This window comes from Protopterus annectens, chromosome 11.part0 (genome assembly GCF_019279795.1).
Source record: "Protopterus annectens isolate FY-2018-M chromosome 11.part0, PAN1.0, whole genome shotgun sequence".
Classification (NCBI taxonomy): Eukaryota; Metazoa; Chordata; order Ceratodontiformes; family Protopteridae; genus Protopterus; species Protopterus annectens.
Window position 1 is genome coordinate 310,903,416 of NC_056745.1, and position 13,962 is coordinate 310,917,377.

Sequence of the window (13,962 nt, forward strand, 5' to 3'; positions counted from 1 at the left end):
TCATATTGACAGTGCATGCATGATTTGGAGAATCTTGGCTCCAGATAAACAACTAACAGTTATATTCTTGTTCAGCATGGTTGGAGGAGCTTCTCTATATCTTACAGTACTTGTGGAAGTAGAGCTGAATAATGCAGAAACACAATCTTCCTACAACTGCTAATTAAAATTTTAGACGAGTCCCAGAACAAACTGAAAAAATGCAATTGGATTGAACAGAGCATGAAAGTACAATGTATCTTCACTCAGGTCACAGTAAGTGCATTTAAATATTTAAGCAGAACTGACATAATTACATTTTAATTTTCTTTCCTTTTTTTTTCTCAAAGCTAGTTACTCACAATTGCACACCTGTCGAAGTCTTGAATAAGAGACAAGAGTGATGTAGTTTTGATAGAAGAAGTGATGCCATATACTGGCTAGCACTGCTGCCTATGTCTTAGTAACAGAAACTGGTTTGCTTTATTGTATCAAATGTTTTATTGTAGTTATTACCCAACTGTTATGGAATACAATTTGAGATTTTTTTCAGCATCATCTCATTGTGATGTGTTTGTTATTGGTGCAACACTGAGGTGCTGCCATTTTTGGCCATTATTCACTTTTCTGTGCTGAGTGATGCTTGTACTGGTTCACCATTCTTCTACAGCTTTTCCTTTCTGCTGTAAATTATAACTGGTCAGCTGTAGTTCCAACGTCTGGCAAATGCCTGCCTGTGACCAGCACATTCCATATTCTATTGTTTTGCCTTCATCTCTCAATCTATATGTTGCCTTATCTTTGCAGATTATCTACTCATGATAAGGCCTTTCCTGTCTGTAGTTTGTTGTAATGAAATGAAGTATTTTATTTATTTTATTCTTTTATTTTACATTTGTTGACCGGGCTAGTCTAACTGGATATATTTCCATTTTCAGTAGAGGCCCGGGGAGAAAAGCTCCAACATAGCACAAAATGTAATATACAATTGAATAACAAATAAAGTAAGAGGTATTTAGAATAAAAAGAGGTATTTAGAATAAAAAGAAAGATTTTCAAAAGTACAATACTAAGCAGGTGAGTATAAAGTAATATAACAGTCATGTGATCGTTTGATAAGAGAGATACACTAAAGTTCATTGTTAGTTAACACAAACACTTGTGGTTATATAAGTTTTACAATGACCAGTTTTTAGCATACAGTGGGGTATGTAGAGTATGATTGTGTATCCATAGGCAGTATGAAGATAAAACATAGGAAAGGTGGTAGATTAATCAGGGTTAGTGCAGGGACATAACCAGTGGGATTTTAGGTGAATTTTGAGTTTTTGCTTAGAGTGACAGTGAAGGTAGTAGAGTTAGATTGGTAGGTAGAAGGTTCCAGTGTTTCCCAGTAGTATTGGAGAATAGGATGTCGCCTGACAAGTTATTTGACTTACTTATGCTAGCAAGTAGTTTACTTGAAGAGCGTAGGGAATTCAGATTATTATAAGGGGTAATGAGGTTAGCAAGTATTAGAGTATTATTAGGTTGGTAAAATATTTTATGAGCAATGGTGAGTTGTATTGTACTGAATTAGTTTTATGCCACGTTGCAGCGCTGTCTATGCCAAACTGAAATCATGCTTGCTTAGAAATGGCAAGTGTGATTTTTATACTGACCCATCATAGCTTAAATAATCCAGAATTTCTTGGCTTTAAACTTTTCTGCGAAGTTATTGCATTGCTATACCTTTATAAGTATTCTATGCATTTTCTTTGGTTTGTAACTGAAAAAGGTCAGTTTTGGATCCATTCCTCTACCTGTTGGGATTGAATAGGTAAATACATTTTCTATTGTAGCTCCATTTTACATTGCTGTGGTGAATGCCTCCTTTGCTTTCAGCTTTTACTGGTATTTTGCCTGACCAACAGAGTACAAAGAAATATAAAACGTTTCTTTTAATATTTTTCTGTTGGAGTAATTTGCTACTGGAAAATATTGTTTGCGTTTAAAAGAAATTTTTTTCATTTGCAGGTAAAATGATGCAGGAAAGTATCCGATTAGCCTCCGCTGGAGATGATATCAAGATCTGGGATTCATCTGGTTTAACTGTGGTGGAACAATTCAATCCCCATTCAGTAACGGCTCCAGTCAGTTCAGTTTGCTGGACCAGTAATAATATCCTTTAACAATAATCATTGGGGCCACAGTGCTGAGATTTAATCTTTGGCTGTACAGAAGTTATGTTGAAGTTGAGTTGCAAAATACATTTATCAGTGTGGTGTTATTACAGCTTGAGGAGCAACATCCTAATATTTGGCAGCTTGGTTTTGGATTTTCAGACTATTGCTTCTTTTACATAATGTTCAGCCTTGATTTTTGGTGAGAAATATTATGCATTAAAATGATAATTAAGCAGAGACATTTAAACTAATTTCCAGGTGCTGTTAAATGTATAGAATGTGAACTTGGATGACTGGCAGGCATCCTCCTAGTTATTGTAAATGGGTTCGTTGCTAGCATTAACAAGTGCCATTTAACGAGATTTGTAGGTTTTTCACTTGCCTCCCTGTTAGCGAAAATCATTGTTTCCCCTTTGAGAGAAGAATTGCGTGGCTGCCCATTATTATGTGACACCTCATTTTTTTAACTGGACCACTGATTTGCAAACTGATCATTTTAGGTACTGCTGTATGGTTGGGCCACACCTATATCCCTTCAGCATTTACTCTCCTTGTGCATACGTTATCCAGCTGAAATTCAGTTTTTTGCCGTGCTGGCCAAGATGCTTGGACAGCACACAGGTTTAACTCGTACTGTTTTATTTCTCTCACCCTGGACTGCTTTTCTTGAAGAATGTTTTGTAGGCATTTGCCTACATATGTCAGACTGAGATAACCTGACCTTAAACACCTTCATTTTAGTATGGCTCCCTATTGAAAAGTCATCACATGTAACAGAGTGCAACATGTCAAAAAAAATAAATAAATAAAAGGCTGAATCTGCAGGAGAAGAGCAAATCTCAAAGGTAGTGTTATGATTTAAACATTTTTTTTTTTTTTTTGCAGGGGGCAACCCCCCTCCCCCAACTTATATATGCCAACTCCAAAATTGTCATACCTCGGAGAAAAGGGAATATTCAGAGGACTGGCCACCACAGACTTGGTATGTGCAAGTCTGTTTTTTGCACGTCAGTCTCTGTGTTTCGGGACTTGGCTCTAGGGGATCCTGACATTTCAAATGGTTTCTTTTAATATTGCTGTCTTGTAATATCTTTACCAGTGCTGCCTATTTCATTGTTGTACCTTTGGCAGCTATGTGAAATATTAAAATGCTGCAAGTACTGACTTTCAAGATGTTTTTATCATTTCCTCTCTCCCTCTACTAGACTGACCCTAGCCACAACTTACCTTCTCCCATCCCTTCTTTATGGCGCTCCTCTGCTTACTAATCTATCTTCCACCCTTACCTCCAGACTAGAAATATGCTACAACAAAATCTCCAGATTTGCCACTGATGCTAAAGCCTCCTCCCACCACTTCTCCTCCCTACTAACTATAAACTGGCTAGAACTCCCCAATCAACTAGACTTCCTCCAATTAGTCTCAGCCCACAAATTACTATATCAACCCACCAGCTGTCCTGCTTTATCTAATATCCTCCAACCTTATAGCCCTCCAAGACCCCTTAGATCCACTCACCAAAACCTCATCTCCATCTACAAACCAAAGTGTCCTGCTGGTCAGCTTCTACTCTCCTTCACCCTAGCTAAAAAATGGAATCCTCTGCCCTCCACTCTGAGAGCTTGTGACAACCTAAACACCTTCAAAAGACTACTACACTCCAACCTGCTTCTTCACAGAACATGTAACTGCACTCCTCACACCATACCTCCCAACCTCCCCCCTTCCTTCTCTCCTAGATAAACTCCTTTCTCTTCAAACCTCTCTCTCATATTCTTACTATAAGTTATAACCAATTTCCTCCCAGCCGCTCACTCTTATGTCTTTCTTTCTCTTTTTCATAACTACTTGTAATCTTTGTAACTACTTAGTATTGGATTCCTTCTCTATCTACCACCTGTCCTGCTATAAAACTTTTTTACAACTACATACTGTATGCAATGTAAAAGAATCTTTCTTTTGTTATTTCAACTTGATAAGTAACTTAGCAATGTGAAAAAGTATGTATGTTATGTAACTTATGCGAACCTTCGCAGCTTAACAATGTAAACATTATTTGTAACTTGTTATCTGGAGCTTTTCTCCCCGGGCCTCCACTGAAAACGGACTCTCGAGTCCAGAGGACCTCCCCGGTCACCAAACTGGAATAAATAAATAAATATGTTAAATAATGTCCAGAGGCTATGCCATTCCCTTTTCCCAACAACCACCCCCTCAGTTATAGGCACTTTCAGCATTACATCCATCTTCTCAAAGCAGCAAAAATAGTAGTACTTGAGCTCATAGAAAAAAAAGAGACCCCCCAAGAGGTTCTGCTAGGCCACAGCAGATCTGGAATCTTTTCCAGATTCATTTTAGTTCCAAAAAAAAAAAAAAAAAAAACACTGACCTGAGGCGAAATCTAGATCTAAGTAGCCTAAATTATTTTGTCAGAAGACACCATTCAGAATGCTTGCATTGCAAATTGTTTTGCCTTGCCTCAAAGCAAGCAACTGAATGTGATAGACTTCCAGGATATCTGCCTCCACATCAAAATTGCTATGGCATCTGGGAAGTTTCTTTGCTTCTAGTTAGGAGCTAATCTTTTTTAATTCAGGGCTCTTCCCTTTGGCCTTACCACAGTCTGTCTGGTGTTCATCAAGTACATCGCAGTGGTCACATCCCATCCGTGACTCGAAGTGATATGAGTTTTCTCATACTTAAATGATTGGCTGCCTGCTGCGACAACCAGATAGTCTGTACTGTCAACCAGCAATCTCTTGCTACATCTCTCACTGTCCTTAGATATTTCTGTAAACCTTAAAAAAATCACGTCTACAGCCTACTTAGGCATTTTCTTTTAATGTTTGCCATATGGGCACACACATGCAAACTTGCATGGTTGGATTCCCTCGAAGCAGAAATCCAGTCCATTAGCTGCTACCCAGACACTTTTACAAAAACACACTCCACTAATCTTTGGTTGTTGGAGTCCTAATTTTGATAATGTTTTTATAATCACAGTTACTCCCTTATGCTTTTACATTAGGAAACTGCAATGAATACTCAATGTTTAGTGGTCTATACTTTCAGATCTGTCATCTGTATCAGTACACATAATCTAGCTCTGCAGACTTCATCTAAGGTAACATCCCCAACGGTCTCTGTAGGATGATCCTTTGTGTTACCACCTCCTTGGCAACAGTAACCATTAATGCTTCTCTGAGTGGGGGAACATTTTGAGGGAGGATGGTCCAAGGGACATTGTCTTCTGTCTGAGTCTATCTACACATCAGCATCCTGGAGATGAGGGTAGTTGCTCTTGTGTAGTAGGAATTTCATGGCCTCCTTCCTCCTGGAGTGGTAGCTGTTCAGAAAGAGAACTTGTCTGTAGTATGATACGTCAGTAAACAAGGAGGAATTGCGTCCTGCCACCTTTGCAGAGAGGCCATGAGAGCATGGCAGTGAGCAATCGCTTTTCTTCACTCTCTGTTTAAAATGCACATTGTGGAAAGCCAGCCGTCTAGTGGACAGGCTTAGCAATCACTTCAATAACTCAAAAGGGACAGTCAGCAATGGATCCTGTAGTCTGTCACTGGCCCCGTCCTGACCTCTCTATGTCTTCCCTTCCATTTACTAACTTTCAGATTTCTTCAGAAAGCTACAGTGTGCAAAGTCATAGTAATGTTCATTGCTGCATTCTTGCCAAGGCAATTTTGGTTCCCCTTGCTCAGGCATCACTTAGTAGAAGCCCCGGTGTTTACTGTCCCCTCATGGAATTTTTATGTCACAAGTTTGGTCAGCATCACCAGGACTTGAAGAACAGTAATTCCCATGATGGACCAAATCAGTCCTTATCCCAGAACATATTCCACATCTTGTCTGCTTCCTGGAAACAGCCACTCATAAAACCTTACAAGAGCACATGGAAGCAAATTTCCATATAGTTTACAGGACAAGGTCTAGACACATTCTCACAACTCCATTCTAGAGGTTTTACAATTCCTTTCAGATCACTTGAGGCTAGTTCAAGTTACCCTACGAATAAAGTACATCTAGCATCCATTTCAGATGTTCATAATGGTTTTCACAACCAACCAGTTTCATTGAAACTCTATAAGATCTTTCTGAAAGGGATTCTGTTTTTGTGTCCTCCATTAAAAGATCTTATTCCCTCAGACCTTCAGTTTTGTACTAGAGACACTGAAATCCCCTTTGAGTCAGCCTGTTCTGCAGGCCTAAAACTTCTGTCTTTGAAAACCTTGATGGTTCATTGTGTTGCCTTAGCCATATGGGTTATATCCTGCCAAGGGTACAACAGCCAGCCAGCTTCCAAAGCTTCGGGATATCTTTCACACACCCAAACTGTCTGGCAGCTAGAGCTGAGGTGACTTAAAGACAAGTTTGGGTGCCAAGCCCTGCAGAGCTTTACTGCTCCTCTGAGGCTTTTGAAGCTTGACAGTCGGCTTGTGCTGTTGCTTTGCTGTGCAGGGTTTTCTCAGATTTCTGGCTCAGACTCTAAGTAGAGCTCAGTTTTTGTCTCAGCCTGTTGGGGTCTCTTGGTCTGAGACTATTTATGGACTGTGCCAGTGTTTTCAGTGAGAGAACAATGAGGATTGTTAGTCCTTCAGAAAACAGCATGAGCTGCAATAGAAGGAATGTCCAGAACCTTCACCCATTCCTCCATTTCTGTCAGCTTTGGAGAATGTGCTTGTTACTACTTGCAGTTTTCCTGCTGCCCCTAAAAAGGCAGATAGGACGTTTAAGTTCCTAAATCTTTTACATTTTTACGCACTCTTCTCAAACTTGATCTAGCAGCTATAGCTAATTCTTCAGCTGCTTAACACTTAGTTCATTCCAATACTAGTATTTCTGGTAAGAATGGTAAGATTATCAGTAAGTATGGGGGAAAAAAAAAAGAGTATGCTTCTACAAATTTGAATTTTCAAATTTTGACTTGTCAGGCCCATGTTAAGGTTTGTTCTGACAATTGTTAAAGTTTGAAACATTTTTTTTCCTACAGTTTCTTCTTGTGAGGAAAAATCTGCTTTAAATTAATTTATTTTATTATTCAAGTCACTATTCATTGTTTACGGTGTGTGTAGGACTCTCTTGATACTTCAAGGGCTGTGGCCAGTGGTACTGTTTTGAAGAAGGTCTGCATGACTGCATTCTTGGGATCTACCAGATGGCAAAATAAGATTTTAAATTCTCCTTTAGATAGGGATTTAGTTTTGGCTCCTCTGCTGCAGAGATGATCAGAAAGTGTGATGAAAGTGAGTAAGCTGATAACAGGGAATCTGTAAGATTTTTCAGCCCTCATTTTCCACATTTTCCAAGGGATTCTTAACTCCTCATGCAGTTTTGGTAAGAAACAAAATACAGAAAAATAAAGCGGCGAGAGGGTTCCAAAAAATTCCTAAAGCCAATGACAGTCTAGTAAGTCAGAATGACTATTTCAAGAGGCTTTATTCCCTACTTCCCAACCTGGCAGTTTTTTTTCTTCCAGAAAGTCTGAATCTCCACTTGCCTGTACCTAACTGTTGCCAAAGTGCAAAATGGATTCTGAAGATCATTCTTCAAGGTTGCAGATGGCATTGGGGGGGGGGGGGGGTCCAGGGGTAATTCTTCATTCTCTAGACCAATCTCTTTGTTTCCTCCTGACATTTATTGCATGCTATCCCAAGGAGTGCTAGAACCTGTTCCCCCTTCCCATGTGGGAAAGGGGTTTTATTCAAGGATGTTTTTAGTGCCAAGGAAAGAAAATGTTTTTTAAACTAGTTCTGGATCTTTCTTTCCTAAACTTGTTTGTGATAATGCCCAAATTCCAAATGATATCACTTCACAAGTTGTTACTTCTTCGTCATTCAAGTTTCCTTATAACGTTAGATTTAAAAGAAGCTTCTCACATTATTATTCATCTAGACTTCAGGTGTTTCTTAAGGTTTTGTTTGTCTTGGACTCCTTATCAGGTCTTTGCCTTACCCTTTGGATTATCCTCTGCAATGTGAGTGTTCACAAAGTGTCCAGCTCCAGTTATAGCTCATTGCAGGCTGTGTGGTATTCACATTTTTCCATAGTTAGGCGACTTACTTCTCTCTTCGCAGTCTTTTTTTCAGTGTATCGGGAATCTTTCTCTTGGGTAAGAGATCTCACTGGGATTTCAGAAGTGCATTCAGAAGTCTTTCTTAACTCCTCACAGGATTGTATTGTTGGGATGTCAGCTAGACTGAACAGTTCAAAGAGCTTTTCTTCTCAGCGGAAAAGTAGATCTCTATCCAGATCTATTTCTGTAGTTTTTCACTTGGACTTTGGTCACTGAGGGAGTACCTCAGGATTTTGCATCTCACTGCTTCAGTGATTCTCATGAAACCCATGGCAAGTCTCCACATGAGGAAGACACAGTGGTATCTGTAGTCTCTTTGGTCCCAGCACCAATACTCCTTTAATCTTTTCAGATCCCAGTGCAGAGGTTTGTCAGAAGTGAAATCACTTGGTGGAGACAACAGATATCCTTAAATATAGGTTTCCCCTTCTCCCTCCTTCTGAAGCAGTCAGTCATCATAGACACACCTGATTTTGCTTGGGGAGTTGTTTTAGGAGGGGTAAAAGTATAAGGTGTGGGGGACACCGAGGACACATGCAAGCCCATAAGTATAAACAGATATGTGTGCCCTGATCAAGGCTTTTAACTCTCTGAATCATCTTTTTTCCCCAGGACCACTTCAAGTTGTGGTTCATGGGACCCCTCAAGTTGTTACAGGTAATACCACAGTCATGTGGTACATCAGCAAGCAGAGATTTGATCCATCTGTAGGTAGTTCAAGTAGACCTCTTTGTCTGCAGTCTGAACAATTAGCTGGCAAGATCCTGCTCCAGGACTCCATGCAAGAAGGCCTAGAAGATAGGGGCCTTTTCTTTTCTGTCGACAGGAATGTTCCTGTAAGCTCTTCCACTTTTTCCACTGATATCCAGGGTACTTCTGAAGATTCAGAAGGAATCCCCCAAAATCATCGTGGTGACTCCCTTCTGGCCTAGGCAACTGTGGTTCTCCTTTCTTTAGGAAATGACCAGGGGTAATTACCACAAGCTACCTTACAGACTGGATCTAGTCACACAAGAACAGGGGTTTTTGATATACCCTGACACCAGTTAGCTTCAGTAGACTGCCGGGAGAGTAGGGTCTTAATTCCCTAAAGGCACCTGTTTACTGAGGACTTGCAGCAGGTACTAATGCAGGCAAGAAAGCCTGCTACTAGAAAAGCATTTTTTTTTTAGTTGGTGCCAACAACATAACCAGCACCCATTCAGACCCAGTTGTTTTCTAGTTTTACAGTATTTGCATGATTTTCTTTGTTATGGCATTTCTTACTCCTCTGTCAAGGTTTATTTATAAGCCATTTCAGCATGTCTGCTCTTGGATCCACCTCTTTCAATGCAGTCTTGTTAAAATGTTTTTGAAAGGGGTTTTGCATAAGAGGCCACCAAGAAAACTTGCAGAATCCTAATTTTGTATTAGAGATGCTAACCCTGGCTCCATTTGAACCAGCTAATCTGTGGTTCTTAACATGAAAAACAGTTTTACTGATTGCTCTGACCTCTGCAAGAAAGGTTGTCTGAGTTGCAAGCACTTATGGTGAGTCAGCCCTATCTCGTTTTCCACAAGGACAGGGTTTCTTTGAAAAATTAATCCTCCTTTTATCCCCAAAGTGATACCTGAGTTTGTTTAAAGCCAAACAATCCATCTCCCCATTTTTCCTGAACCCAAAAATGAGGGAGAAAGGATACGCCATACTTTGGATGTTTGCAGACAACTCTGATACTATCTTGACATAACTCACTTTTAGATCTTCAGATCAATTGTTCGTTTTTTGTGAAAGTAAAAAGAAGGGACAACCTGTGTCAAAACAGAGTATTTCCAAATGGTTGTCTAAGGCTATTACCGTTTGTTATACTTACTGTAACAAAATTATTCTTGGCAGGATTGTGACCTACAGTAGCTGGGCCTTGGCTACATCTATGGGTTTTTGGAAAAGATTGGATTCTAGAAGTATTCCAGTTTGGTCCTCTGTATGTACATTTACAAAACGCTATAGGCTTAATTCTTCCTCTAGGTCCAGATCAGGCTTTGCGAGGACCATTCTTCAAGAGCTTCTGGACTCTTCTCAATTCACCTCCCTAATGTAGTAAGCTAGAATAATCTACCCATATAACTAAGGCTGCTGCAATAGTGATCAATATGATGAACATAGTACAGCTGTAATTAAACTCATCATAACAGTATATGTTCAAATCATCACTGTTGTGTACCGCTCCCTCTCTGCATCCCCCTTGTCTTTTGGTGTGTTGTTTATGCCAGGGTACAGTTGTTCTTCCTAGCATTGCCCTTTCAGGGCTCATCCGCCCTCTCTCTGTTGGCAGGAAATCTCTGAAGAACTTGGTGCCCAAACTTGTTTTTAGTCAGTCACCTCGATCTACCAGTCAGTTTAGGAGCATGGAGGGTACCCTGAAGCTCAGGAAGATGTGTGGCTCTTGCATAGTTGTCAGGATATGACCCACATAGCTAAGGCTACTGCAGCAGTAATCGTTCAAACATCTACTGTTATCTGGCTTGGTTACCATCGCATCAGCCAGGATGATTTCAGCTTTATGTGCATTTTCTTCTGCTCCACCATACCTAGCCTTTCGCAAGGATTGTGTCATGGTGAGAGTCATCCTATCCTTCATTCCAAAAGGTGCATAAGAGAGCAATATAAATTGGTCAATCCATGTTCTGGTATTTTTCCATAATTATTCTAACTAGGGAGACTGTCTTCTACACCCTGAGATGTCCATGCACAACTCAGGTTTTGCCTCTGTAGAACTCAAAAAAATTAGAAAAGATATTCAGTTATACACAGCCTTTGCCCTGAACAGGATGAGCAGGAAAGTTTCCAAAATAACTGGCTAGATGGCTTTTTGACTGTGTCTCCCTCACATATTTTTCCAGAATTCAATCTTTACCAACTAAGCAAAGTGCTTTCTTCACTAGATCTGTCTTAGTTTATATTGCATTTTTCAGAAACTCTACTGTGGATGAGATTTGAGCTGCAGCAACATGGTCTACATTGCATACTTTTGCCAAGCATTATAAACTGGGTACAGTATCCCAGTCTAGAGCTTCCTTCTGAGCTACATTTCTGAGAGGTATCCTATTGTGATACCACCCGAGAAGTCAAGTAGCTTGGGAATCTATTTTAAGTGTGTTTGGATGGATGGATGAAATAGGATACGCAAGTTATATACTTACCATAATGTTGAATCCTTTTCATCCTAGTCGGTCTATGACATCCCTCCCTCCTTCCCGTTTCAAATCCTCACCTCATTCCAGGGGATCTTGCAGATCAGCCTGAAGCTCTTCCACTCTGCCAGTTAAGATTGACATCTCGTTCCTTTGTCCTATCTGTACTAGCTAGCAATTCAATATGAGGTTTGTTAGGGCGCAGAGGAATTATGGAAGGAAAGTTTTAAAGCGGCAGGAGGGTGGAAGCGCTAGCAGAAGGCCTGATCAGATCCTACAAGTGTCTCGGTACCAGCATTTGCTATCTGACAGATTTATTTATTTATTATTTATTTATTTATTCCAGTTTGATGACCGGGGAGGTCCACTGGGCTCAGGGAGCCTGTTTTCAGTGGAGGCCTGGGGAGAAAAGCTCCAACAATACATAGCTACATGAATAATTACTAAGAAACTTTGCATTACTGACAAATAGGTAGCATTCATAAAGAAACAAACAATTACAATTTTGTTTAGGTGTAAAAGACAGGCAAATGGCCTTGAGGCTAGATTTTACAGCATAGTTATTTATACATAATACAAATGAGCAAGGTTAGCCAGGAGTAAAAGTGGAGGAGACCTTGAGAGGTATAGGGTGAAGAGTACAGTTGCATTTCCTGTTTGAGTAAAGGTGAGAATGAAGAAGAGTTTTAAAGTTTTCGAGGTTATCGCAGGTCCTAAGAGTGGAGGAAGAGCATTCCATTTTTTGGCTAAGGTGAAGAAAAGCAGAAGTTGACTAGCTGGACGCTTGGGTTTGTTGATGGTGATTAGGTTTTGGTGGGTAGATCTAAGTGTTCTATGGGGAGTATATGGTTGGAGGATACTGGAAAGTGCAGGGCACTTGGTAGATTGTAATAGTAGTCTATAGGCAGTCATGATTTGGAGAAAGTCAAGATGGTTGTGGAGTTCAAGCCAGTTTAATTAGTGAAGGGAGGGACAGTGATGAGAGGAAGATTTGGCTTTGGTAGCAAATCTGGAGATTTTATTGTAACATACTTCTAGTTTGGAGGATAGTGAGGAGGGTAAATTAGTAAGCAGAGGGGCGCCATACAGTAGAGAGGGAAGGAGATAAGTAGTGGTGAGAATTAGTCTGGTAGCAGGAGAGAGGAAGTGGTTGTTTCTATAAAGTAGGCTGAGTTTTATGTGGGTTTTCTTTATGTTTAGCTGGATATGAGTATTAAATTTTAGGTGTTCATCAATGGTTACACAAAGAAGTTTGGTGGAGGGAACGACCTCTAAAATGGAGTTGTTATGGCTAGTTATTTGGAATGAGTTTTTATCAATAGGGGAGGACTTAGAAGGAGAGAATAGAAGGATTTTAGTTTTGTTAGCATTTAATGAGAGGTGATTTTGGAGCATCCAGTTTTTGTTAGTTGAGAAGGCTGTTTGTGAATATCAAAATGATCCAGCATTATGGTAAGTACATAACGTTTGATGTGATGTCAGTTTCACCTTTATTCTCACTGATATGTCGGAGGCCTTTAACAAAGCTAATGGGTATTCTCCCATACCCATAATACAACTCCCTAACTTCCTCAGATCTCGTTTGCCGCTCTGCGAAGGACGTGATTCTGAAGCAAGCTGTGGGCTAAGTGCTTTCTTTCTATTATTAAAATCCTTCTAAATGTAACCTTTTATGCTATCAGGTAGACACTAGTTTGATATAGTTTTTCTGCCCTTTCTATATATCCTTACCCATATTTTTCACCTGTGGAGAGTGTATTGATTACCTTTGCTTTCCCCTATTAGCACCTGTTTAAGTTAGAAGAACGTCTCCTAACGTCCGTTTAAGTTAGAGGATATTTCCCCTCTAATTATTGTCCCATTTCTCTCGTTTATCATCCGCTTGAGGTAAAAATTTCTTCTGCTTCTATCTTTCTGCAACTTTTCTGTCCGTTTAAGTTAGAGGACATTTCCAGCATGTGTGTCCTGTGTGTGTGTTTGCTAATTTGTTTTTTGTTTCTAATTTACTCAGTTATTAAAAATATCTCAGAAACAAGAAGGGAAACCTCTTGGTTTCAAGAATCAGGCTCCATATGCCATGGTTTTAACCAAAGGGCACTTATGAAGCACAAAAATAAACTTATTTTAAAGGGACTCCTGAAAATTCCTTTCTCTGAGGTGGTTTTCTGGAGTCAGCAACCCCTTCTAAGTCTGACAAATCACTAAAACGTGCTTTTCCTGCTCCAAAGTCTTCCTTGGAGCCAAAGCAAAAAGCTCCTAGACTGTCTGCTCAACAGAACTCTCAGAGCAGACAGTCATTTCCAGATCCAAGAGTCAGAGCAGCTGGAACCTTTGGCTCTGACCTCTTTGGTTCCCACTGAATTTAGATATTGGAGTTGTTCCCCCTCATTGGAACCAATACCTTCTTAGCTCCACCTCCTTTTTTTGAATAAATAAAGGTCTCCAACCCATTCTACGCGGTCTGCCAGGAGTTTGATGATGATATGGTTAGGGTAGTGCAGAAGCTTCTAAAGACACCGGCCTTAGCCAAGTTGTTACTGGATCTGAACCCAAAGGAGT

The 13,962-nt window shown here is 40.0% G+C and overlaps 1 protein-coding gene across 1 annotated transcript in view; it reads left to right on the forward strand.

Moving 5' to 3' along the window:
• Window positions 1-13,962, forward strand: part of NEDD1 (NEDD1 gamma-tubulin ring complex targeting factor) — a 955,822-nt gene that overhangs the window by 113,704 nt on the left and 828,156 nt on the right. The window contains exon 2 of the mRNA XM_044087817.1: window positions 1,996-2,139. Within this exon, the coding sequence (XP_043943752.1) occupies window positions 2,001-2,139 (139 nt within the window). The 5' untranslated portion in view covers window positions 1,996-2,000. The remainder of the gene's footprint in view (window positions 1-1,995; window positions 2,140-13,962) is intronic.